The sequence below is a fragment of the Crocodylus siamensis genome, chromosome 13 (genome assembly GCF_052110815.1).
Source record: "Crocodylus siamensis isolate JL-2025a chromosome 13, ASM5211081v1, whole genome shotgun sequence".
In the NCBI taxonomy this organism is placed as follows: Eukaryota; Metazoa; Chordata; order Crocodylia; family Crocodylidae; genus Crocodylus; species Crocodylus siamensis.
In genome coordinates this window covers 13,864,343-13,890,440 of record NC_143407.1, presented here as the reverse complement: position 1 = coordinate 13,890,440, position 26,098 = coordinate 13,864,343, and the positions used below count along the sequence as shown (strand labels likewise).

Genomic DNA, 26,098 nt, shown 5'->3' with positions numbered 1-26,098 from the left:
GACACACTCTGCAATATCATATCCACCCCTGTGCCTGCCTCAGACTCTCCCAGAAGATACCGCCTCGCTCTCCCCAGGGGCCTCTATGCTGCAGAGCCCTTGAACATGTTATGTACTAACCTCAGCCTGGATTCCAGACCACCCACTTGCAACCCACAAGCTTACGTTTAGGGGACCCTTGGCGACCGGAATGTCACTTCCATCCCCTCCAGCCTTTGGGAGGGTTTCCCTTTAAATGTGAGGCTTTGTGGTGCTTTCCAAGACAGCATCAGGGAGGGAAAATAACTTCATTGTGTTGTTGTTGGGTTTTTTTAAAGTTTTCTCTTTTTTAATTATAGGATGCTGCAGAACAACCAGCTCAGACGGATCCCTGCAGAGGCACTGAGGGATCTTCCAAACCTCCAGTCTCTGTAAGTCATTAAGGCTCAGCACCATGAGCTGCAGAATCCCTTGGGGCGCTGGGCTTCCCAGCATCTGAGTCACTAGTTCCTTTCTGGGGGATGTTCTGTCCCTTCGGCTTTTATTTCCCAAGTGAAAAAAGAAATCTTCTGTCACTTATTTTGGAGGGAGCAGGGGCAGAGGCCAGTGGAAGGAGCTCTCTTGTTAAAGATGTTGCAATGAGATTGGCCCATGGGCCTGTTCTGACAAAAAGGCCACTGGAACTGATGTGCATATCCAGAAGCACTGGGGAATGGCTTCGTATACAGCAGTCTCCACCCTTAGCCCTGCAGCTGAAGCCTACCACACGGAAGGGAAAACAGGCATTGCCTACACACAAATTGTACTACTCTATGGCTACAGCTTCTCCACGGTGTGGGTGGAATATATTAGTGTTAGTGGTTGCTAATAGGTTAGAGACAATGGATTCATACAGGATGGCTTGGATAGGGATGAGCCTCAGGCAGGGGTTAGGGCTAGATGACCTCTGGAGGTCCTTTTCAGCCACACTTCTCTTAGCTTCTATGATTTTATGATATCATTGTAAAAATGCTTATTTCCAGCTAGTGATTCCAGGATTGGGGAAGAAATGTTCTATACCAGCATGGTACCCATTTATGTTGGGATAACTGTTTTCACACTAGGCTTTGTATGGTATATTGGTTACAAGATCACACCCACACCTGCAGTGATTATATGGTGCAACTTTCAGATGTAACGCTTGGCTCAGAAACAGGGCTCTAGAGTTTTACTCACTGAGTTTGAGAAATAACTACTTGGCAATCTTGTGGTAAAGTGTGCAGTGGGTTTCATGCATTTTTCACATTGTAAACACATTTTGAATGGTTTCTTTTCTCCAGGTTGATGAAGAATTAATCTTAAGCTCCTCACTCCAACCCTAACCCAGCTGTGGTTTCTTTACCATGCAGAAGTGATTTAAATCAGAATTTTCTTGGTGTTCAAGAACATTTTACAATAGGCTTTTGTTGGCCATTCATCTCTCTATTGTTTAATCCAGATTTAAAATGCTGTGCCTATTAAAAAGGATTTGGTATATTTATTGCTATGGTTTTCAGAAATTGCTGTTACTGCAAGTGGGTAACATCATGACAGTTGTTTCCCCATTTTAAAAATTGGAGACAGAGATCCAGGCCTTCTTCCTTCCTGCTGGGGGCAACATGTAGTCAAAGAGTGTTTGTAAAGCCTTTGAAATATCTGCTTTGGAGGTATCATGTGGAAAATGTTACACGGTAACCCTACAAAAGTATTGAGGAATGCAACAGGGGTGGGGAACTTCACACAATACTTTAGCCAAATCCGCCTGCATGCAGTGCTCTGTAATGGGGCTCTGGGCCAAGTTACGGAGCTAACTTGGCACCCACCAGCGGCTGGCAGTGATGTCTGGTATTGCAACTCAGGACTGACCCTCCAGGGTTCAGCTGTAAAAAACAAAGTGTCTATGCAGAGACGTAATGAAGTCTCCCCCAGAGCTACACTTATGCACCTAAACCAGTCTCTCCTTTGTCCAGTGGAGAGCAGAGCTGTGCAGCTAGTCAGTGCACTTGCAGCACGTAGCTATTGCCGAAACCCCAGTATTGTTGGGCTATGCAGGTCCCGTTCCCCTGGTCAGTCTGGAGTTCCCACTGAGACTACAGGTTTATACCAGGGACACTTCCTTGACTTGCATGGGAATTACTCCTGAAGTACACCAGCGTGAGACCAGAATCCAACCACCGGTGTCTGGATTACCAGATACTATGAGGGGGAAATAAGTGCAAACAAAGGGAGCCCAGTGGAAAAGCAACAGCTTTCTTTTTCATCTGCCAAAATTTAGAGATGTCCCTAATGTGAATTAAAGGTCCAGGAATTTTTATCCAGTTGACTCATAGTAGCTAAAAGACCTTTGTGGCCTCTGTGAAGCTCTGTATTTATCCCTTGCCGAATGGCACCACTAGCCAGTGGAATAACTCAAAAGCCTTCAAGACCTCCCTCCTCGAAAGAACATAAGCTAGCAGAAGCAGAGGAAAACAGAAAAGCCCAAAAATGGCTTCCAGACATGTCCAGTGTAGACTGGACATGGAGCCTGGCCTGTTCATGGGCTTTGGGGAAGAAATGACCTCATTTAAAAAGGAACCGGGCCATGCTTGTACAGAGGCCTATCAAGCACCTCCAGTCCTTCAAGCTGGAATTAATTGCATGGCTAATTTACTTTCCCAAGTGAGGAACGACAAATGTCCTTGTCCAGGTTGCTGCCTTTCTTGGTTAGTCTCACTTGTTATGTCGATAATACTGAGTGGCCTGGGAGGAAGACACAATCTCCCACCCCAGAAAGCTGGAAAGGAGAGGGTTTACCAGACACAAAACAGGTAAGATGAGCAGCATGATCAGCCTCAGCTGCCTGGCATTTGACATTATCTGGTTCTTGTCAGGCGCTTTCCTTCCACAGCTCTCTAAACAATTTACTGTGGTGGTGAGTCCCATTTTACAGATGGAAGATGGAGGCCCATGGAAGTGAAGGGACACACGTATGATCACCCAGCAGCCAAGAACAGAATCTCTTGATCCCAGGTTACCTCCTAACCTTATAGGTGACCTGTGGTAGTCTGCACCTGCACTTTGTTGCCCATGGCACAGCTGAGCCTGGAATATAGTTGTCTCTCAAGAGCTGGATTCCACAAAGAGCCCTTAGCCCTGGCAGGAGTTCTTCCAAAGTCTTTCTTCCAAGCACTGGACCAGTGTGTCCTGCCTCCTGCTTGCATGATCTGACCACACAGTACCACACAGTACAACTGCAGACTTCCAGGAAAAAGAGCAAGGCATGCCTCAGCATAGGTGTTGCCTAAATCCAACATTTGGGTGCCTGCCTCAGGATGATTCAAAATGACATGATTTGGCACCTGGGATCCCTGCTCAGTCAATGAAAGACTTTGGAGATGCCTAAGAACAGTTTGGTAGAGGCACATAGGTGCTCAGCATAGAGGCTGGGGAGCTGCAGGCAGCTCCAAAGGGCAATTCAGGAAGTCTGGAGGTAGGCAATAGGAACCGTGAAATCGCAGGGATGTGTCTGAACTCCAGCCCATCTCAGGAGCTATCCACAAGTGCCTCCATTCAAGGCATCTACACTCCTTTCTGAGATTGCTACCTCATGGGTTTCTGATGACGGGTGAGTTTCACAAAAGCTAGTCTCACCTGTTGAAGGAGCCAAGGAGGAGGTAGTACCCTGGCCATCCACCCTCTGCCTCAGAGTCTAATGGTTACAGATCTTGCCTAGGGAGACAGAAACTGTAACACCTCTGGCCCTTTCTGTGTTTTGTAGCAAGCGATGCAAGGCCATTTTGCATCACTCGTTGGAACGCAAGTGCCTCAACACTGCCCGCCGAAGGAATGCCTGATTCTGTACAAGAATAGTTTAGCAGGCTGTCATACAGTTCCTAGAAGGGTCTCATAGCATATCCTACACTGGTCTCATATCAGCAAGGTATTAGCCAGGCTGGGTCTTCCTTACACTGTTGTAAATTCGGAGTAACTCTAGTGAAGTTAGACTGGTGTAAAATTGGAATAGATGAGATCATACTCTGGCCTATTATGTCCCCCTCTCAATGCAGTGCCTAAGAGGCTACATCCAACTCTGTGATACTCTTCTTTTATCAATTCCTCAAATAGTGGGAGCTGACAAGGGACTCTTCTTTTATCAGTCCTTCAAATAGTGGGAGTTATGGTTGCAAACTACATGCCAAGCAATAAAGACACCAGTCTCTGCCAGGGTTGAGGAGGTAAGAGTCCAGTTCTCAGTGCCCATGACTCTTAGTGACACTTATGCTCCTAAATCACTTATTCAGCTTTTACAAACCTGACCCCACACATGAAGCTGACAAGAGTTATAAACAGAAAAGTATGATCCATGACTAATTTAGTCTTTTGTTCTGTGCAACTACTGCAAAGAGACTATGTAGACACAGTGAAGTCCAAATAACCATTCCCAGCATGCCAGGCCTAGCTACCCACACAGCACACACGGTTACGTTAGTTGGATTTTGGCATGTTCAAAAACACAGGACACAGTGAGTGCCACAAGAGGACTCACAAGGTATTTAAAGGAATATAACCCTATTCCTATGCACTACAGTCACAAAAAGAAAAAGATTTGCCATTCCTCCCTTCCCTATTGTGCCTTTGTACGAAGGAGAAACTGGTGCTTCTATGCATTTTTGTGTGTGTATGTGAGCACGAGAGAGTGGGGGGAGAAGCAAAGAGAAAGACACCCTGGCAACTTTCCTTCTAAATTTGAGTTCAGTATAGAAATACCCTTCTCTAGTGATCTCCCCTTGCTCATTAAATTCCATTAAATGAATGGCTATTAGGATAAATTAGGCCTGATTTGAAAGAGATGAAAGGTTATGGAGTAAACAGCCTTCCCTTGTACCAAACTTCATTGTGTTTTAAGGCAGATATAAAGCTAAGCTGATTTGCTCAGGTTTCATTGGTTCTGCCAATACTTCTCTGAATGCAAGTAACTGGCCCCAGGCCATGAACCTTCAGTTCTTGCTGTGTCTCACAGAGATAGCCATTTCTGAAGAAGAGAGGAAAGGTCCGTATTGCAAATTTTTCTCTTCTTCTTATTCATGTATCTATGAGTAACTTTCCACAAGTTTATGAGGCTCTAATATATTTACTGCAAGCATATGAACCAGCCTGGGACATCCATATATCATTGCAGCCTGGCTTCCAAACGTTACAGATTGGGGTATCTGAGCCCATGCTTATTCATCTTGCCTGAAGCCTCTGGTTTTTCCATTCAGAAATGGGAAACAATTTTATACACTTCATGACTGCTCACCCTGAGTTATAGGGCTTGCATGGCACTTCGTAAACTATTAAAAAGCTGCCTTGCAATCAGGAACACACCAGAAACCATAGTAAGCCGACATGAGAGTTAAAAAGGGGCTTGAAGACTGGAGCAGACTGGAGAGGGGAGGAATAGACAGTTGTAGTGCACAAAAAGGGACTGCACAGTGTTTATTTCCTTGTCCTTTCAAACATTTGCTTTTGAACAAAAAGCTCCTCCTTCTCTTTGGGTTTGGGATATTGAAGTCTGTCAGCAGTGGTGCATCTTCACATGTAACAGAATGGGAATGCAGGTAAAGGGACAGAGGCGAGTCAGGCTGTGAGGAAGGAAATCTTTATATAAACATCCACAGAGGCCTCCTGAACATGCTGACAAATGTTAGGTTTAGAGACCTACCTGCCCAAAAGTGGATTTGATTTGCTTGGCTTTTGTACATGAAATCAGGGTCTAGAGTTAGTCAAATTTTAGTTGCAGTTAAACTTTCTTGGGAGTTTACTTTGCAATAATTCATGAGCCCACTATGAGCTCTATCAACATAGATAAGTCTCTGTGCTGTTAGCTGAACGAACGATTTTCATCTCGTGTCTGATGTTTAGTTTGATTTCTGCTCCACCACTGTTCATCTCAGTCATGAGGTATTGTTTGTGCCTCCTGATCGGACTGGAAAGTTTTAAACAGGAAAGCGGCAGGTACTTGTTAACAACCCCATGGTCTTATTGTGGACGTGCTTTTTTTTCTCATTTCCTTGTGGATGTTTCATGAAGGACAGCCATTCCCAAAACTTGCCCAGACAAAAAGGCATTCACACAAATGTTTGCAAATAGCAAAGAAAAAAGGGCAAAATTAGCAAACGAGGAGGGCATCAACAAGGATAAACTGAAAAGCATTCAGAATGAGCTTGAATGTTCATGACTGCCCTTTCCAAATGCTCAGCAACGTCTGCTTTGGGCTCAGAATTTAATTGAATCTTCTGCTTTTTTTCCCCCTCCTGATTATATCACAGCATCACCTTAAATCCCAACTCTGAGAGGGGGTGCCCACTATACCAAACACCGAACAGCAGTTCTTATGGGAGGAAATCAACATTGTGGCTTGCCAAGGAGCAAGATCTAAGAGCTGTTAACATGAGCTACCAGCACTAGGAAAAATTGGAGGGAATAAACTATAAGAACAGCTCCGTGGTTCAGAGCTGGGTGACAGAATGGCTTACACAGTGATGCTGCCCAGCATTGTGTGGTCTAAAGACACAAACCTTATTAGATAATTTACCTTTATTTTATAGGTAGTAACATATCCTTATTATATTTATATCATAGTATCTATCCTATTTTAGTTTTACTATGTACCACACAGAATATAAGCACAGGAGACCAGGAAGGGATGTATAGGAAACCATGCAAAGACAGGTGCTTTGCCTAGTTTTGCTTAACTGACCCAGAGAGAAACAGTTCCAAGCAACAGGGTTTCCACATTCCCATGGAGTGATCTGGAGTGTTTATGTTGCATCCTCATGGGAATGCAAAGTAGTGTAGATGCCCATAATGGTTCTGCCCCTCCAAACCATTTCCTTCCCCTTGTCTCCCCCACCCCCCAAAAAATAATAATGAAGGAGAAGTTTCTTCCTTTGCGGAAAGAGAATTGATCAAAGCTATAAACCCCTATTATGCTGTGCACCAGAGACCCTTTGGAGCCTCAGGTTTGCAACTGCATTGTTTGCTTGGTTCATCTTCCATGATAGGTGTGGAATCCCCCACCAAATGCACTTCGGGGTATCACACAGAGCAGGAACCAGGGACTGAGGCAATAGTACCCATGAAGAAGGAAATTCACTATTATTTCAAACAGCAAAACTGCGAGGTAATTAGGAAATATAGCACCTGACCCCATAGTACCAGACCTTCACAGGATAGAGGGCACAGGCAAAACTTCACTGGACTTGGAGGGAGTGCTGGGTGGGAAAACAGTGGTGCCCCTGTGCTGTGCCAAGAAACATACACATGGACCTGTTTCTTCCCAAATTTGCAGCTGGCATAGGAAAGGTGCAGTCTTGGCTTTAAGGCTGTGACATTTAGCATAAGAAAACAGTCTGCCTGCAAAAGCTAACACTAACCTGACTGGGCAAACAATGCCAGCACGTCTGCTTGAGGCATTTGGGGCTGTGCAGTGGGACTCTTTGCAGCCACTTGGAGATGCCATAGTGATACAGAAGAGCATGTGCAGGCACACTGGGTGTGAATGCCTTGTGTTCTGCCTCCTGCTGCTCTCTGATCACTTTAACAGCAGCCTCCTGCTATCCTGAGATTATGGGGGGAGCCTGAGAAAATACCAACACTTAGCTGCCCTGAGGAGGATGGAAAAGACATGTAGCCGGGAAAGCTGTTAGGAGGGAGTGAGACAGTGAAACCTGCAGGAACCCAAGTCTGCTTCATTTGACAGCTCCTTGCACCCCAGCTTCATATCCCTTCCACACAGAGTGGAATCAAGAGGTCCAGATGAGCCCGACTCCCCCTTGCACATCACTTCTGCCTACAAACCATCCCCATGCCCCCTTCGAGAAACTGCTGTCTTTTACTTGTGTATCTCTCAGCTCGGACTGTGCATCAGATAAGCATGGGCAGTGCCAGGTCATGTTGCCCTAGCTGATGCAGTTTCAGCATAGCTGCTTCCCAGAAGGAAGGGCTGGGTGTTGTCTTGCACCAGGTGCTAATACGCTTCATCCTGTCTACACTGAGACAAGTTGGCCCAGGCACTGGATGGCATAACTGGTGCTAGACAGAGTAGCGACGGCTGTACATCCTGCCTAGCATCCTCCCAACACTGCGAGGTAACACGTTCCTGCTGTAAGTGCCACCCACTGTGCCAGGATTAGGTTTCTGCTGTGGTGTTTACCCACTGAGTCTTGTTTCTCCATCCTCCCCCTTCCAGGTCTCTGGATTTACCTTGATTTACGTTCCACTGCTAATTCTCAGCTCGCCTGATTGAAATATCCCGGGGGGTTGCCCTAGATTTCCCTCTCATGCGGCTACACTTAGAGAGAGAAGCACATTACCTCACTTACAACCCCACATACTGTACAGCCCCTCTTCAGAACTTGTTGCAATGCCCCTGAGTATTGGCTCTGCAGCCAGTTCTCTGCCAGGCAGAGGCGCTACTCTCTGTGATCATTTCTGGAAGGCCCAGCTGTGGGGTTAGACGACTGGGGAGCTGCAGCTCCGGGGAACGGGAGCGGTGAGGAGGCACTGGAGAGCAGAAGCTCTGAGAAGTGGTCAACGACAAAGTCCCTGTAGTAGCAAAACTTACATAAAGAGGAATTTGAAATGAAAAATAAATAAGAAGCTAGAGCTCTGATGGGAGGGATTAGAGAGGAAAGCACATAGACCTGATGGCAATGTATCGAAAACACAGAGTGGGTGCCAATCACTTACGTAATGCTCCCATCCACTTGTGATCCCCTGGCAAAAGCTCAGATTACCAGTGGTTTATAGGTGCAGTAACAACGTACCATGTGTACTCTGGAAGAGTCGTGTGTCAGCCTAATTAACGACTCTGCGGTTTGTGAGCTCTTACCTAAAGCAGATGGGCACTGTGTCTGTTCCCCTGCCAGATGAAAGAGGTCCAGGGAGTTTCAAAGCAAGCAGGTGCTATAAATCATAATTACTGGGCTTGCAGAAGGAAAGTCAGAGAAAGAAAAGAGCCTTGATGAATTAGAAAATCGAGATCTACTCTTGGGTTTTCTCTTTCAGATCATCATAGTGAAGGGAATGGGCTCCACAGTGAAGGGAATGGATGAGCCCTTCTGTAGCTTCGCGGTAGACCAGCACCCTGAAGGGTACTCATGGCACAGCTGGCTGATACAGTGGGTGTTCCCTAGGGCAGCTAAGTGCTGGCAAAACGATGTCAGTACTTATCTTGTATAGGCCGCGGTGTAGTAATCCACAGGAAGCTGTTCTTTCCTTGTTGGGTTTTAAGTCCACATGAGCCCCAAAGCAAAAGACTTAAAATTGCCACTGTTCTAGCTACCCAAAGCTGCTACTGTAGATCAGCTCTGACCCACAAGATCATCCCACACTCCCCACACTAAATTTCATTAGCCATGCTGTGCTCCCACCTGTTGCTAGGCTGTGTGCCACTGCCACCAAAGACTGAACAAGATTTTCAGGCCTGGAGAAAGCGTGATGTTAATTCCTATCCAGTCCTTTAAGCATCACTTGGGGTGGGAGGTACTTGCAGTTCTCCCTCTTCAAGTATTCCAGGAGGATTGGCTTCACTATCTTGCCACTGCATGGGCAATATTGCCTAGTGGTTAGAAGGCAGTAGGACTCAGGGGACCACTTTTCTCCATGCGAGATAATAAAGAATCCCCCATCACATCTATCCAAGGTACTTACCAATGCCCACTGCATGTGTGCATCTTGCAACTCCTCTGAGAAGGAAGTGTTATTGCCTTCATGCTACAGATGGGCAACAGCTCAGTAGCAGACTACTTTGGTCTCTGCTTCTGAGGCCTGAATGTGGATTTTCAAAGTCCCAGTCAAGCACCCTGACAACTAGGCCAACACTTAAGCCTGTGTACCGGTCCCAGCACTGCCACTGTCTTGCTATGACTTGGGGCATGTTGCTCATCTCTATGCCTGACATACTTCATCTGCAAAATAGGGACAGTATTCCCTAACACACAAATGCACAAACGGGGAGGCCACGGCTCTAACTGTTTGTTTATGCCATACTTTAAGCTTCCTGGATCAAAAAGCAAAGCAACACTGTTCGCCGCAGTGAAGAACAGCAGGTATTGCATTGAACGTTTCCATTGAGGACCCTGCCCTAAACCTTGGTTTCTTGTTCCACTGGTGGACAATGTTTCCTTGATGTTTAGACCTCTGTTGAATCTGAATGTCTGTCTTCTTGACATTCATATACATAGACAGCAGCGGAAGAGTAATCTAGAGATTAAAAGAAAGTGCTCACTATGCTCCCCACCAGCTTCCTCTGACAAGATGCAACTGGAAGTCCAGTGAAGGGGCTAGAGATCCAGCCCATGGAAAGGGCACATTCAAAAATATTGTTGCCTCCTTGGTGCAGTCAGGATACCAGTGTTTCAGGCCATTGCAGGAGGGGGCAGCAATTATCTGACTTGGGTACATTTAGGATGTAATCTTGCCTGCTCCTAAGGAATGCATACACAGGCTATTTGCCTGATGACAGTAGAAATGAAGAGCAGGCAGCTCCTTGCTCAAAAGTCCCCCTTCTTCTAAACAACAGTCTTAAAGCTCTGCATCCATGTTTTTGGATTTTTTGCTCTTCAAGCATCAGAGAAAAGTTTGAGAAACACTCTTCTCTCTATCCAAGGCAATCCACTGTTTCCCCCTGTATAGGCAGCGATTGTCTCTGGAAGGATTTCGTTCATACACACAGACCATAACAGTTTCTCCTAGCACATCCTGACCATCTCTGTTGGTTATTTTCCTCTCCTAAAGGAGGAATGGACTACTCCACTCGCAGAAGTGGCAAAAAAATGTGAAGGGGTAAAATGAGTCACTCACACTATCCATCATGTCCAAAAACTTGCCATGTCCATACCAACCAGACAGCTGGTCCAATAAAATATATCACCTTCAAGAAATCTTGCTTCTCACATCTAAAAATCCCCACATTCTGGCCACACCTTGGCCCCACTAAGGACCTGATCTGACTCCCCATGACTTCAGTAAGAGAAGAGTTAGACTCTTAACCTCTGAGCACCAAGCCTTCTGTAGAAGGGTTCATTTCCACCCTGGTGAAACAGTTCAGTCCCTGCAATCTGCATTGTCTTTACCAGGCGCTTTTGGACCCTGATAGAAATGCAATAAAGAATCCTTCAGCCTTTGCCCCTCAGGACAGATAATTATATTTTTATATATAGCTGGAGATTAAAATGCAAGGAATGACTTATAGCAATTTGTGGATATGTGGGCTTTGATGTAGACAAAGGGGAAAGCTCTTCCCACCTGATCAGCCTCTCACAAGCACATAAATTCTTATGACAGATGGAAGGGGAAAATCATTTCAGAATTAGCATGGCCTGAAGAGCTCATCCAAGCCCTCCCCCATTTTCATATCCCACCTTTGATCTGCTTGAGATTTGACAGCTTGCCGTTAACGGCAATATTGTTCCTTATAAATCACATTTGATGGAAGAAGGTTTTAAAAGAGTCACTTCCATTGAGTGTTTACAGGATAAAAAGCTATGGAGATAGAACAGGCATCTATAAAGTGGGGATAATGTAATGTCAATTTACAATCTTCTGGCTTGGAATTTATTTTGTGACAAGGCACGTTCAGTATTGTTAATGTGATTTATGGACCATAAGCTTTTTCTTCTGAGCACAATAAAAAGGAAGTCAAGAAGGAACTATTAAGTAGTTAAAGAACTTGGAATCTCAGGGGACTCCAATTCAGTCAAAGCAACCATGAGTATTTTCCCTCTGATCTCTATTCCTTGGCTCAGGGGTGCTCAGATTTCTTCTGGAGCATACTGCCTCTTTAATAGAAATCATGTTTGGGTTGGGAAGTGGAAGAGCTAAAGCAGAGGCAGCACTGAAACCTCCTCCCTCCGAGAAACCCATCTTCTTTGTGTGAGGCTATTGTTGAAGAGCTAATGTGTCTCCAAACACCGCTCTTGTCTCTAACCCAGCAGCTGAGTTTGGAGAGAGGCACAGGTGAATGTACAGGACTTGTCCCCTCCTTGTTTTCACAAAAAATTGTGTTCTCGTAATGGTGCATCTGGTGTATGTAACAGCACAAAACTAAAGGCAAGCCAGAGGGCTTTGCTTCTGGAGCTCCCTAAGGCTGCATCCACACTGCAGTTACACATGCCATCGGGTAAATATCCAGGCAAGCAGTTTGGATATACAGCCTTGTGCCAAAGCCCTTGCTGCCATAGCTTCACTGTGATCGGTACCCAGTGACCCAGAGCAATCGATTAAAACTAGAGCAGGTCTGTCTGCTGTAGGTAGGTAGACCAACATAATCTAAGAATCACGTGGAACAGGTATGGGAAGAAGGACTCCCCAGGCCCTTTTAGTCAAATCAGGGTATACCCAGAGAGGGGATATTCCTTGTGTGCTACTTCTGCTTATTAATATAAGAATGACTAATGCCAATTAAATCCCATTTGCAAGTGTTTGTGCTTTGGATATACCCTACAGTTCAGCTCCTGGTAACACCTGTGAAGATAAGCTACTGCTCTTTAGTACAGATGAGTGAGAAACGGGACTAACAATTTAGCCCCACATCACACAGAATAACTCATCCTGCCACACCTTACTTGAAAGAAGCTGGTGAGAACTAGCAGCAACACTGCTCTAGAGTTCCCATAGTCTGAGGTTTTTGTGTTACTACCATGGCGAACCAGGGGCAGATTTAGGGGGCACAGTGGTGCAGTTGCACCCCACTTCGGTACGTGCTGCACCCAAACTTTAAAAGCAACTGCCTAGGAGGGGCAGCTGCATTTCTATTCAGGCAGTGCTGAGCAAGTCAATTGGCTTCATGACTTATTATCATTTTCATGATTCCTGTTAATCTCTCTCCATTTCACAGACGTTAGCAAACCTCTGTCCTTTTCACTGTTCAGACTATCCTTTCTTCTGAAATGTTCCTGTTTGCTAGCCATTCCTGGCAATTTCTCTCTTCTATTTCACAGTCCTTCAGACTTTTTTATTAGCTGTAGTTGAAAACCTTAACTCAGGTGTGGTAATATTTACTCAGGTGTAGAAATCCCTGACAGTGAAGTATTGCAGGCCCTGTCAAGATGCTCGATTTTGTTTTGTGAATCGGAATAAGACACGTATATATAGCTATAATGATATGATATCTATAGCACTAATGATACAATATCCTTTGACAATATTTGCTTAGTTGTGTGTGTGGGGGGGGTTAATCTAGATATACTTTAGCAAATTAGTGCACATTCCAATGGCTATATTTTTTTCTTTTATCTTAAACTGAATAATATAGTCCTAGCCCGCTAGCATATTAGCAAAAGCTTCTAGTTTAACTGGAGAAAAATATGTGGTGTTACATGTGATGATGTTGCATATTACCTGAACCCCCTTTTAAAATCCTAGATCAACTATGCACCTAACTGCCATTCTCCTTTTGTGTTAGCCTTTCAGTCAGTTAATGACTAGAAGAGTCCTGAAGAAAGCTCAGGAAACCCATGATACCATGCCAGCCCCTTCAATAGAATCAACGGCCTTCAAATGTAAAAGGTGCTCAAAATCCAAAGCTACGTCACAATCCAGATTTCACAAACGTTCCTGCCTCCATGTTAATCTGCTCCCAAGACAAATTTGGAGATGTTCAAAATATGGTTTAGAAACCAGTGGCTTGATCTGTCCTCTTCTCCCAGCCATTTTACCTACTACTTGGTCCATCCGCCTGTGTTATTCCAGCAATGCCCATCACTTGTGTACAAGAGATTTATAATCTTAATTGTAAGCACATGCAACGCTGGGATCTCAGAGTCCCTGGGCATGAATCAGAAGCCAGCACCAAGTGCTCCATCCCTCCCTATGGAGCCATGACTTTGGCTTCATAACAAAGTTCTAGATGGGACCCAGTAAGCTGCATCCTTGCCTCCCCCTAGACACGTCATAGCCCTAGTGGAATCAGGCAGCCAGCACAGACTGTGCCTCAATTCATTGGCTCCTAGAATCACTCCATTCACTCCATCCCTGTTTTGGAAAGTATTGACCAGCCTCACTAAATAGCTCTCTTCCTGGCTGCTAAATACCAAGCCCATGTTCTATGTTCTTGGCATAGGAAGGGCTTTTCAAAGGCTCCAGATTAGCACTTTAATATATTTCTCTAGTTGGTAAAGATACACAACACACTGTAAATCTTGGGCTGCTGTGTACGTCACTCTGGCTCACATGCAGTTAGTCTGCATCCTCCAGTTTATTGGACTCACTTTTCAGGACTGTGACACATTGAATCAGTGGCTGATATATCATTTTCCCTATCAACATCCACTATCACAGCATTCACATCTGCCCTTAAATTGCTGCAGGTATGTCTCAGTGAGCCTTGAATTAGGGCTCTGTGTCTGTCACAAGGGCATGTGCTACTCAGAGGGTGCATCTAAACATGCCCTTTAATGAGTACTAGACTATTTTGCTGTGCATTAAAGTGTCATGTAAAAAACCATGACATCACATTAATGTGCAGTAAACTAGTCTACTGTAAATTAAGCTTCACAAAAAAAGCATGCAGATGTGCTACTATTAGCGCAGCCTAACATGCATTAATTTAGTACCTCACACTGGAGGTACTGAATTTAATGCACATTACAAAAGGCGCATTAATGCATGTGTAGATGCACCCAGTCACACTTAGGCTGTGTAGTTCAAAGGGAACTGATTGTGTTTGGTTCCCTATTGGAGCATATATTTTCAGTATAATGCAGAAGAACCCACCAAGTGTGTGGCATCTTGAAAGTCATACCAGTCACGTCCAAATGAGCAGACTTTTGTTTCCCCAGGGGCAAGTAGCAATGCAACACCTTGTGCCTCTGCTACTTGTCCCTGGAGAACGCCTGTGCCACATGTATGCTCTGGCGCCCAGCAGGTTACCCCAGATGGGGTAGGGAAGGCTGGGGCCAGCAACTGTGCTAGCCCCAGCAACCTTACCTGGGCTTCTGGGGGCCTCAGGGAGCTGCAGCTGCCGTGCTCCTCCAGCTGGGAGCCTGGCCAGCAGCCGGAGCATGGCTTCAGCCAGCCAAGCTCCAGTTTTGGGCAGCGTGTGTTGCTGCCACATGCAGTACCCAGCTTTTTTTTGGTGTGGGTTTTTTGACCCCAGGATCTCCCAGGGTCAATGCCCCCCCCCCCAATGCTTCAAGGTAGCAGTGCAGGAAATGCCTACATGTGTGGTGTTTGGCAGTGACACAAATCACATGTCCACGCTCATCTGGATGTGACCATCATGTCCAGAACATACTGCAGAATACAGGAGAAAATCAAGTTCCCAAAGTATCTTCCAACAGAGCAAGAGCCTTTGTTCTGGCATCAGACCCGAGCATCACTGGTTTGAAATCACTTTCCATTTGATAGTTTGACTAAGAGCTGATGGTACCAGCCTTACACTCACTGAACACTCTTCAAGTAGGCATCTATGGGTAGACCCCCCTTTGTCAAGCCCTGGAGGTACAACAGCACCATAATAAGAGCACAGTGTCCTACCCTAAATGATATGACCCTGGTGCTGCAGGGAATGTAAGGCAGAGCCAGGAGTCAGCATGCAGGGGCTTATCTAGAAAGCCAAACTTCCTCTTAGGTAAACTTCAGCCATATCCTTCCCTCATCCAGATACTAAGAAAACAGGCACTGTTCCACCTGTGTCTGGTAACAATGGGATACAACTAGCTGCATGTTCTCAGACTACAATTGCCCCTCCCCACGTAGCGCCCTAACATACATGTTGGGGAGGAGGGGAACAGGACACAGCCTCCTGGAATCCCATTCAAGGGAAGATGGGCTATTGCTCAAACAGAAGATCATGGAAAGGAGCATATTTATCTACTGTGGAGGGACTTCTCACAACATCTGGAAGGTACAGACATCCTCAGAATCCCATGAGGGCTTCAACTCATGGCCTCCAGCATGGGAAGCCAGTGACTAAACCAATTTGTCCAGGTATGAATTCATAGAACTTGGTGATCATCAGTGTGAAGAGTTTCTGACTGATATGTGAAAATCAGGATGGGTGCCTGGCCTTTGTCTATCATTGAGCGCCAACCATCATACGATCACACCTGACCCACCTCTATCCAGGTCTAAGACAGGTAAAAACAATCTGGAAATCAAAGAATTCCACCAGACACTGCTGTTGACTTGTTTCAACCTTTTAAATAATCTTTCACTGAAGTGGGAGGGTAGGGAGATGGTACAAGGGTTGGTGAGATTCCATCCAGAAATAATTTATTTAGTAGAAAGATAGCAAATTTTTGTTTGGGGAAAGGTGGGTTCCTACCCTGTTGAAGGAGGAGAACCAAAGGTTGAAAGCTGAAGTCATTCTCTCTGTGCTGGGAGCTCACTTTGAGTGACTGAGTGATATGAAAGCTCATGGGAGTTCACCGAGGACACCAAACTTTGGGGCAAAACATCCACACCAGAAGACAGAAGGGCAGTCCAGGCTGACCTGGACAGGCTCAGCAGATGGGTGGACGAGAACCTGATGGTGTTTAACACTGGAAAATGCAAGGTTCTCCACCTTGGGAGGAAAAACCTGCAGCATCCTTATAGGCTCAGCAGTGCTACACTGGCTAGCACTACAGAAGAAAGAGTTTTGGGGGTCATCATTGACCACAAGATGAACATGAGCCTGCAATGCGATGCTGGGGCTAGTAAAGTGAGCAAAACGCTGGCTTGCATCCATAGATGCTTCTCAAGCAAATCCCGGGACGTCATTCTCCCCTTGTACTCGGCCTTGGTGAGGCCGCAGCTGGAGTACTGCGTCCAGTTTTGGGCTCCACAGTTCAAAAAGGATGTGGAGAAGCTTGAGAGAGTCCAGAGGAGAGCCACGCGCATGATCAGAGGTCAGGAAAACAGACCTTACGCCGACAGGCTGAGACCCATGGGGCTCTTTAGCCTGAAAAGCAGAGACTCAGGAGTGATCTGATGGCCACCTATAAGTTTATCAGGGGTGACCACCAGGATCTGGGGGAACGTTTGTTCACCAGAGTGCCCCAAGCGATGACGAGGTCAAACAGTCACAAACTCCTGCAAGACCGTTTCAGGCTGGACATAAGGAAGAATTTCTTTACTGTCCGAACCCCCAAGGTCTGGAACAGTTTGCTGTCGGAGGTGGTTCAAGCACCTACATTGAACACCTTCAAGAGGAAATTGGATGGATGCTTATCTTGCTGGGATCCTATGACCCCAGCTGACTTCCTGCCCTTTGGGCAGGGGGTTGGACTCAATGATCTTCTGAGGTCCCTTCCAGCCCTAAGGTCTATGAAATGGGAAGCAAATGTAAAAATGGGACATGCACTGAATTTTGCATTTGTACACAAAATCACTTGTGCTGTAAAGCGCTCCCACATTTATGCAGCTGGGAAAGAAAAATGTTTCTGTGTGGTTTATCTGACTTTCACCGCTGAGGTGCTCACAGAAAGCTGTAGACAATCAATCCATAGAACAAAAAAATTGTGAAAGATCTGGGAGATGATTTTGCAAAATAAAGGCACGTGAGTAAATCATGATGTGCTCACAGAGAACCTGCCAGCAAGAGCAGAGGCTAAATGATGTAAAAGTCACGCATGCCAGGTTAGTATATATCTGGTGAAGTTCTGGCCCAGAATGTGTAAAGAAATGTTCTCATCCTTAATTGACCATCTCAAATTATAGTCACAGCAACTGTCCATTAATAATTAACTTTCCTGTTGAGCTCCTGATACCTTTCCCTCTTTAGACACCATCTTGACCACCTTTCCCCTTTCCAGAAGTTTGTCATTACCTTCTTTGTACCACACTGATTGCAGAAGCGTACCATAAAATTAAGTGTACCATATTACTCCTAAAACTAATGAGCGATGGTGGATGACAATGTGGTTCTGGGATATACACTACTGCATGAGCTCATAAGTGGAGCTGATTTTGTAGGGCATTGCATTTTGGCTTATTCAGGCTGTGTTTCTGCACTGCCCTGCTAGGCATAGTTCCAGGTTATGACATTAGAGTTTGTCTACACTGCAGTCACAGTTCTGACTGCATTGTGGTTTAGACATCCTTCGGCTAGCTTTAAATGAGCTTGTGGAGTTCAGTAGAGGCTTCAAAGCCTGCTCAAGAAGTATGGTGTCTACTTGGGCAGGTAGCCCATTTTCAGCTCCAGGCTGCTGTGGCTAAACTGTTATTAGTATCTAAACCAGCTAGTTTAAAGGTAGTGTGGGTATCTATATAACACTGTCATCCTAGCAGTGATTGCAATATAAACATAACAGAGAAAGAAAGAGAGCTTTCTCCACAAAAGACCCCATGACTGCCTCTGAGGTCAACAGAAGCTTTGGTACTGATTTCAGTAGTGCCAGGATTTCAGTAGTAGTTACCATGAGTTCAAGCCCAAGCTCATCTTCCATCCCAGTGGCTTCTGGTGCTGCAGCCTGTTTCCAATATAAGGAACTCAGCCACTTCACAGCTGGGTGGCAGACATATACACAGCTTCACAGAACTTTTCATCTGCCTGTGACTGGGCACAAAGCAGCCACATATACCCAACCCCTGCGCACAAGTATTGTGCCCCTATATGTTCCCTTGCCCTTCTGTACAGTGCCTAGAACACCAAAGAAATAATAATAATTACAGTCCACACAGGCACCCTCCATACACACACGCTCTAGGATATGAGTCATGTAATAAATGCCAATATGTTTTCCATTGACCTTTATTAAGGAGACTCATGAACCTTAACTCACTAACTTAAGCACATGAGTATTCAGGGCTTGTTACATTTCCCCTGGTGATGACTGAGTTAGTAGAGAAGATGGGCAATGGGTCCCAGATGTTACATACAGTTGATCTGTCAATGCAACAAGGAAGATGGGTCCCAGATGTTACATACTATGGCTATGTTAGCTCTTAAGAATATGATGAACTACAGTGAGGATCCAGACAACGTGGACCAAATAAGACAGTTGTAAAATGAACGAGCCAGAAGCTAGCATTTTTTTTTTTTTTTTTTTTACTAGCACCCATCACTGTGCCATTTGGGCATCAGTTAAAAAACTTAGGTAGACATGTGGTCTGATTCAGGTCTCTTTTCTACCAGATTGCCATCTGTGTAATTGCAGCAAGTTCTTCTTGATTTATGCTGCAGTAAGTGAAATTGTGGTGAGGATTATGAAACCTAGTGATGGAGAACTGGTCAGCAAGGGATTATTTCACTTCCCAGTGGAAGAAGTAGTGTCTCACTCATTGTGGTAGGAAAACATAGGGCTTCATTATTTCTACTTATGATACCCACCGGTAAAATGTGAGGAACAACAAGACTTCATCAAAACAGAGCTGTCTGGGTTTATGACATGGTACCTGAACGCAGAGGACTGCTCAGTCCAGTTCCAATCTGATATTTCAATATTCTGAGATAATCTGGCACCAAACAGCACAGGTGCTAGTCATGGGCCCAGAGGAAAGGCACATATCCATCTGTGTTATTTATGTAGTCCTCATCACCACAGTGCCTGAGCAAAACACAGTCTTTAAAAGATTTATCCTTTTAGGATAAAACAGCTTGAGGCTCTTACTCTCATTGTACAGGGGGCAAACTGAGGCACAAAGAGACTTGACCAGTCCAAGGTCATAAAAGGAGTCCATTGTAGAGGAAGGACCTGAAGCCAAGTGGCCTAACCACTAGACTAGCATTTCCCAATCATTTCTGTGTTGTGATCCCACTTCCAAGCTACTGCTCCAACTTCCCATCGTCTCATCACTTCTCATAACTCTACCTTTGGTCCAAGTCTACTTGGGGCCCATGAGCCTGCTTGGAAATGCCACAACCCCAAGTGGACTGTAACCTCTCATTTGGACCACAGCACTATATCATTTTTTCTCATACCTGTCACTGTTACTCAATAGAGTGGCCTCAATAGAGAGGCCAGCAGCTTTATGCTGTATCATATTTGGATTGTAACTATAAAGCCAACATAGCTGGCCTTGAGGGGGATCTCACTAGATACGAAGGGGTGACTGGGATGCCCCCATGTCTCATTGATCCCTTTGTAGCTCACCTCTGGGACTGTTGGTCTCCTCCTGCTCAGCTTCTCCCTCACTGGGCTGCACAACCCCGAGTTCTTCTCACACTCTCTTTCTCCCCTACCCAGGTAACCCCCTTACACACTCTGCTGGAGGAAGCAATTCAAAATTCATAGATTCATAGACATTCAAGCTGGAAGAGACCTTTGAAGATCATTGAGTCCAGCCCCCTCACCCAAAGGGCAGGAAGCCAGCTGGGGTCATAGGATCCCAGCAAGATAGACATCCAAATGTCTCTTGAAGACGTTCAAAGTAGGTGCTTGAACCACCTCCGGCGGCAGTCTATTCCAAACCTTGGGGACTCGGACAGTAAAGAAGCTAGCCAAAATGAAGCACTGCAGAGATGTTCAGAGATGTTTCCTTTCTTCATTCTTTTTTCTTCATTCTTTCCTCGTTCTTCATTCAGTCCCCAAGACTTTGTCTTCTCCAAGTCTTCCTGGCCTGCCCTCCTGATTCCTTCTGTCCACGCTTCCTCTCCCTATTCTCCAGCACCCTTGTCTCCTGATGCCACTATCTGTTTTCTCCCAGATGGCCCCTCCATTGGCCTGCCCCTGAAAGATGAGGGGGTCAGGAGAAGTTGTCACAGCTGGGCAGGCTGGGACTCCTTCCTGAACAGCTCAACACCTGCTGCCTGCTTCGTCCCCTGACCCCTCTCACTTCCAAACACACACACCTTTACCCTGAAGGAGCTGGGGGAGGTGGGGGGCAGTAAGTGAAGGACTGAGCCAACCCCACAGGGCAGTCCCATCTGCAGCCTCCTACTTGTCCAGTAGGAAAGAAAACAAGAAGCAGAAACTGCTGCTGCATTTGGCCGGCCTCAGCCAATGCACCCCCAGGCTGGCCTGCTGCAGTAGGGGAGGCAAAAAAGACTGCTCTCTCCAACAGTTTCTCCATCCTCTACTGGAAGCTGGAAAGGAAGCATATCAGCACCCCAGTAGGCTGAGCACCCTGAGGAGGTATACCATTGAGGTCAAATAATTAGCCATGGACTTTGCTGAGGGGAGGCTGGTTGGTTAGGGCAGCAGTGACAGTTCTTGGGAGCCAAGATACAGACCAGACCCGCACTCTGCCAAGTGCTGAACAAAAGGATGGTCCTCCCTCACAAAGCTCTCAGCTTCACACTAACGTACCTCACAGACAAGGCAAGCTGTAGAGTTACCATGCATTAGCTAGCAAGCCCAGGGTTTGCCTTAACTAACACCAGCTTGCCTTCTTGGCACTTTTCCCTGGTGGAGATGAGGCCCTGGGGGAGGTCAGTCCCCATTTCAGGACATTTTCCAAGTATTAGAAGACTCTGCCAGTACGTGCGTGCACACATGCACGTGCACACAAACACACATCGTAAAAAGTGAGTTCGGATCTGACATTCCCATACGCAGCCTGGGTGCCTCCTCCTGTTTGTTAGTAGCTGAAATTCCTTGTCACTCTTCCTCCCTTGCCGTGTACAGCCAGCTCAGGTTGGTCATGTTCCTGCAGACATTTGGAGATCCCCATTCCCCAAGGCCCTTTGTGAGTCACCCCTTCCAGGATGTGTCTACGGTGGGTCCCAAGGGTGCTCTGGCAGAGGTGCTTCTGAGTGAACCCACCCCCTTCCATTGGCATGCTCCAGGTCTAGAAACATGCCAGTGAAGCTCTTCCAAGAGGTCCAGTGTCACCCCTAACGCACTCTGGAAATCAGCATCTGGGGAGTGGCCATTCCCAGATCTGGGGGCATGTGGACAGGAGTGGGTGGGTGGCTCATGCTCCAGAGCATCCCTGCATTGTACACCAGGGATTCTGTATAGACATACCCAGCATCTGGCTGTCTTCCCATCCTCCTACAGAAGTGCAGTTCTCAGTGCCAGGCTGCTTGCTGCCCTGAATAGCAGGTATGATGCCAAAGATCCCTGGGGGAAGGGCTTGATTGCAGGAGCTCTGCGTTCTCGTAAGGGAAGTTCAGTAGCTTGACTATCAGCTACCTTTTGTCTGTGTAGAGATCCCAGCTGTCCTTGTTGCACAACTCCAACCTGAGGGGTTTTGGAGGTGTTGGCGTCTGGGGATAACAAAGGCCTCTTGTCTCCAACAAGAGCTTTGACTATGGAAGATAAACACTGGGCTGATTTCACTTCCAAATCATCCTCCTCTCATCATGGAGGATTTCCCCAAGCTGTGCTGCCATGAAGTCGAGAACAGAGCTGGGCAGACACTCCTGAGTTTGTTTCAAACAGAGCCCAACAAACTTTTCCACTGGGTCCTGTTGAGGAGCCAGTGGGTTGGAAATGTGTTTGTGTCTAGGGCTCCTAGACATTGCCTGGGAGTTCACAAGGCTGATTGAAACCAGGAGGTGGAGCTGGGGCCTGTCGCAGGACTCATTTGAGGGCTGCCAGCACAGTGATGGCAGAAGGGGAGCGATCTGAGTTAGTGGAATATTTGAAGGTGAGCTTAAAACTAGCGTCCTTTCCTTCCCCAAACATGCCCACTCCTTCTCCAGCAAAATCACTTTAAAATGCAAGTCTCAAAGGCACACAGGGAGTCCATGACAGAACAGAGACCACCGGGCCTCCCGTCTCATCTTCCTGTGCCCCCCTGAGAAGAATATCCCGTAATATCCGTGCAGGTGTATTACCAGTAATATTTGCCATAAAAGGGTCATTGCATAAGAGCGAATTCGCACATACCAAACCCACATCAAGTGAAGGAAACCTGTATTTCCATGTGACCTAATTTCACATGTTGCTGGTTGGTTGGAGCATGGGCAGGCTTGCACCTAGATACCTTGCAGGTATCCAGAAAGAGCTGGATGTTTGCAGGCACACGTGTCTGAAGCGAGTTTGCAGATACACTCAACTGCACTGGAACCCAGGCAGAAGCTGCGTGTGTCTGAGCTGGGCATTTGGCATAGAGCTGTAGTTATGGCCTAAAGTACTCAGTCAATATTTACTCAGTCCTTCTTCAGGCAAAACTCCTACTGAAGACGGCAAGACAGGACCAGGTACTGACTCAGTCAGTGTGTCTGGGAGTATTGCCTAAGTAAAGAGCTGAGGTTTTGGCCCCTAGTCATTAGTAAGTTATCTGAAAGGTTTAGCTGCAGTGACATCACCTCCTCCTTATGTTACCACAGGGAACTTAGATCCTATTATGGGATAGTAGGTAACTCAATCGAGCCTTTCAAGATAAACTCAGACAGGAAGAGAGATGATTGCCTTGGAGGCACCAATTAGGCATTACTGGTGAGATCAGCTCTGCTCCAGCAGGCAAACACACACACACTTGGGTCCCAAAAGGAAGCTCAGACCCCAGCTCCTCTCAGCAAAGTGCAGCTCCAGCAGAAGGAGAGACAGGTTCTTCTTTCCCCTGCCCATGTCCTCCCATAATCCTTGGAGTTGCAGACTGCAGTACAGAGTGCCACGCTCTCCCATATCCTGACACTGCCACCTCCCACCTTCTGGGACAACAACAACCTAGCAAGGGCAGAGATATCAGAACCCCCGGGTTTTGGCGAGGGTAGAGGCAGCAAGGTCCCAGCATGAACTCGCCCATGATCTTTTGGTGGCTTTCCCCTTTTCAACAGAGCAGAAGCAGTTTTTGCACCTAAAAGTCTACAAGTGACTGTGTCATGCCTGTGACCTAAGTAGTTCCCATCATTAAATCCACCTGCGATCTTTTACTGAGCTATGGGCTAGAGCAGACAGACAACGCCTTTGCCAGGTAAGCTAATGGAATACAAACCCCTGACCCACTCAGCAGGGGCTGTGATAGGCTCTTTGTGGCTTTTGCATACAGTGCAAATACCTGTTGATCAGGGAACATTTGTAATGTAGATATGCACCTTCTATACACCCGAAATAAGATATATAGCAGGCGTTGGCAATTATTTCGGCTGGATGGCCACTTAAGGGAGTTTGGGTGAGCTGTCATGGGCCAGGTCAGCACCCTACCCCCTGCCTGCAACAGCTCACCCACCCACTAAGTGGCTCTGCCCTATGCTTGGGTAGGTGTATGGGATGGAGTCGTGGGCAGTGGCATCCAGGAGCAGGACAGGTGAGCATGGCTGAGGCTGGGATCAGGATCTCTGGGTGATGACAGCACAGGGCCCCGATCTACTCCCTATGTACCCCTGCAATGGGCACCAGTTCTGCAGGCAGGGGTGTGTGGGGAGTGGATTGCAGTTCTGCCCTGGGCCCCGGCCCCGGCCCAGGCCCCGGCCCCATGATGTCACTACCCTGTGATCCTAGGCTCTCTGTGGAGACCAACCAGGACCCACGAGGGCAGGGAGTATGCCTGGGTGGATGGGATAGGGCCACAGGTGGACAAGGAGCAGTGTCCAGGAGCAGGGTGGGAGGGCAGGGCTGGAGTTGGGATTGGGACTGTGGGATGATAAGTGTAGGGTCAAGGCCAGGGCCCAGGGCAGAGCCACAGTTCATCCCTGCACATCCCTACCTGTGGAACTGGTGCTCATTGCAGGGATGTACAGGCTGCAGATTGTGGCTCAGCCTCAAGCCCCAGCCCTGCACTGTCACCGCCCCACAATCCTGATCCCAGCCCCAGCCCCACCTGCCTGTCCCACTTCTGGACGCTGCTCCCCGCCTGCCTGCGGCCCCATTCCATTCCCTGAATTAGTTTTTAGTATATTAGTTCCTATGCATTCTTTGCTTGTTTACCTCTCCCAGCACTGCCCCTTCCTTCCTCTTGCTTCCCCACTTTTGTATTCAGATCACTCGCTCCACTTCTATACTGCTCTGTGTTTGTCCTTTCACAGCATCTATTGAAGTACTGAGCCATGGCAAAGACTACAGAGAGGAGCAATTCTGGTGCCCCCTCCCAGTCAGTACCCAGGGCTGGTGCCCCATTCATCCCACCCTAGTTATGCTACTGGTCATGCTTTCTAGATCCTTAATAATTTTTGTCATTCTGTGCTAGACTTTTTCTGATCTGTCCAAATCCTTCTTATAAGGTAGGGCCCAAAAGTGGACATAGTAAACCAGATAAGACCTTGCCAGAGCTGAATAATCACTTCCCTTGGTTTGCAAGTGATACCACTGTTAATAAAACCCAGTATGCTCTGGCCTTTTTTGCAACAAGAACACAATGTTGGCTCATATTCAGCTTATGGACCACTGTAACCCCCAGGTCTTTCTCTGCAATACTGCAGCCTAGCCAATCATCCACATTCTGTATTAGTGCATGCAGTTATTCTGTCCCACATGCAGAATACCATCCAGAGTGTCTGCCCCTTCACCTAACGTGGTGTCATACAAAAATTCACTGAGCATGAACTCAATCCTATCATACAAATCTTTAATGAGGATGTTAAACAATATTGGATATAGGACAGAACCCTTGGACTACCCCGTTTAATACCTCCTCCCAACTAGACATTGATGACTACTTATTAAGCACAATGATCCAACCAGGTATGTATCTGCTTTACAGTATTTTCATCTAGTCTGTATTTCCTTAGTTCCAAGCCAAAGCCAAGACCACCCCAACTGCAGTCATTGAGCTCCAGTACACTGCTGATGCTGCAGTGTGCGCTCACTTCAGGCCTTCAGGCAATCGTCAATGTCTTTACCAAGGCATACAAGAAAATGGGAATGACATTTAATATTTGGAAGACTAAGGTCTTCCACCAACAAGCTCCTAATGAACAGTCTCCAGCTCTGGTAATTGAGATCCATGCTGATTCTCTGGAGAACATTGAATATTTCTCATATCTTGGAAGCCATCTCAAACAGAAGGCTAATGTCAATGAAGAAATCCAAATTGCCTCAAATATGCAAGTGCCACCTTTGGATGCCTGAAGAAACAGGTGTTTGAAGATTACAATATCAGATCTGAAACCAAGCTTATGGTTTATCAAGCAATTGTGATCCCCACTTTGTTGTGTGGAGCTGAGTCATGGACAATGTACAGAAGACATCTAAAGTTCTTGGAGAGGTACTGTGGCAGTGCACCTTTGGTGACTGCCACTTTAAGGGCTAGAGTAAACAACAGAGCATCCTGCAGGTCTGCACTCCCAATCAGGAGTCACATGGCCAACAGGAGGCCACCTGAT

General features: G+C 46.5%; 1 protein-coding gene across 1 annotated transcript in view; it reads left to right on the top strand.

The window, feature by feature from the left end:
• LGR6 (leucine rich repeat containing G protein-coupled receptor 6) overlaps nt 1–26,098 on the top strand; it is a 216,498-nt gene that overhangs the window by 95,527 nt on the left and 94,873 nt on the right. The window contains exon 4 of the mRNA XM_090025815.1: nt 339–410. Within this exon, the coding sequence (XP_089881941.1) occupies nt 339–410 (72 nt within the window). The remainder of the gene's footprint in view (nt 1–338; nt 411–26,098) is intronic.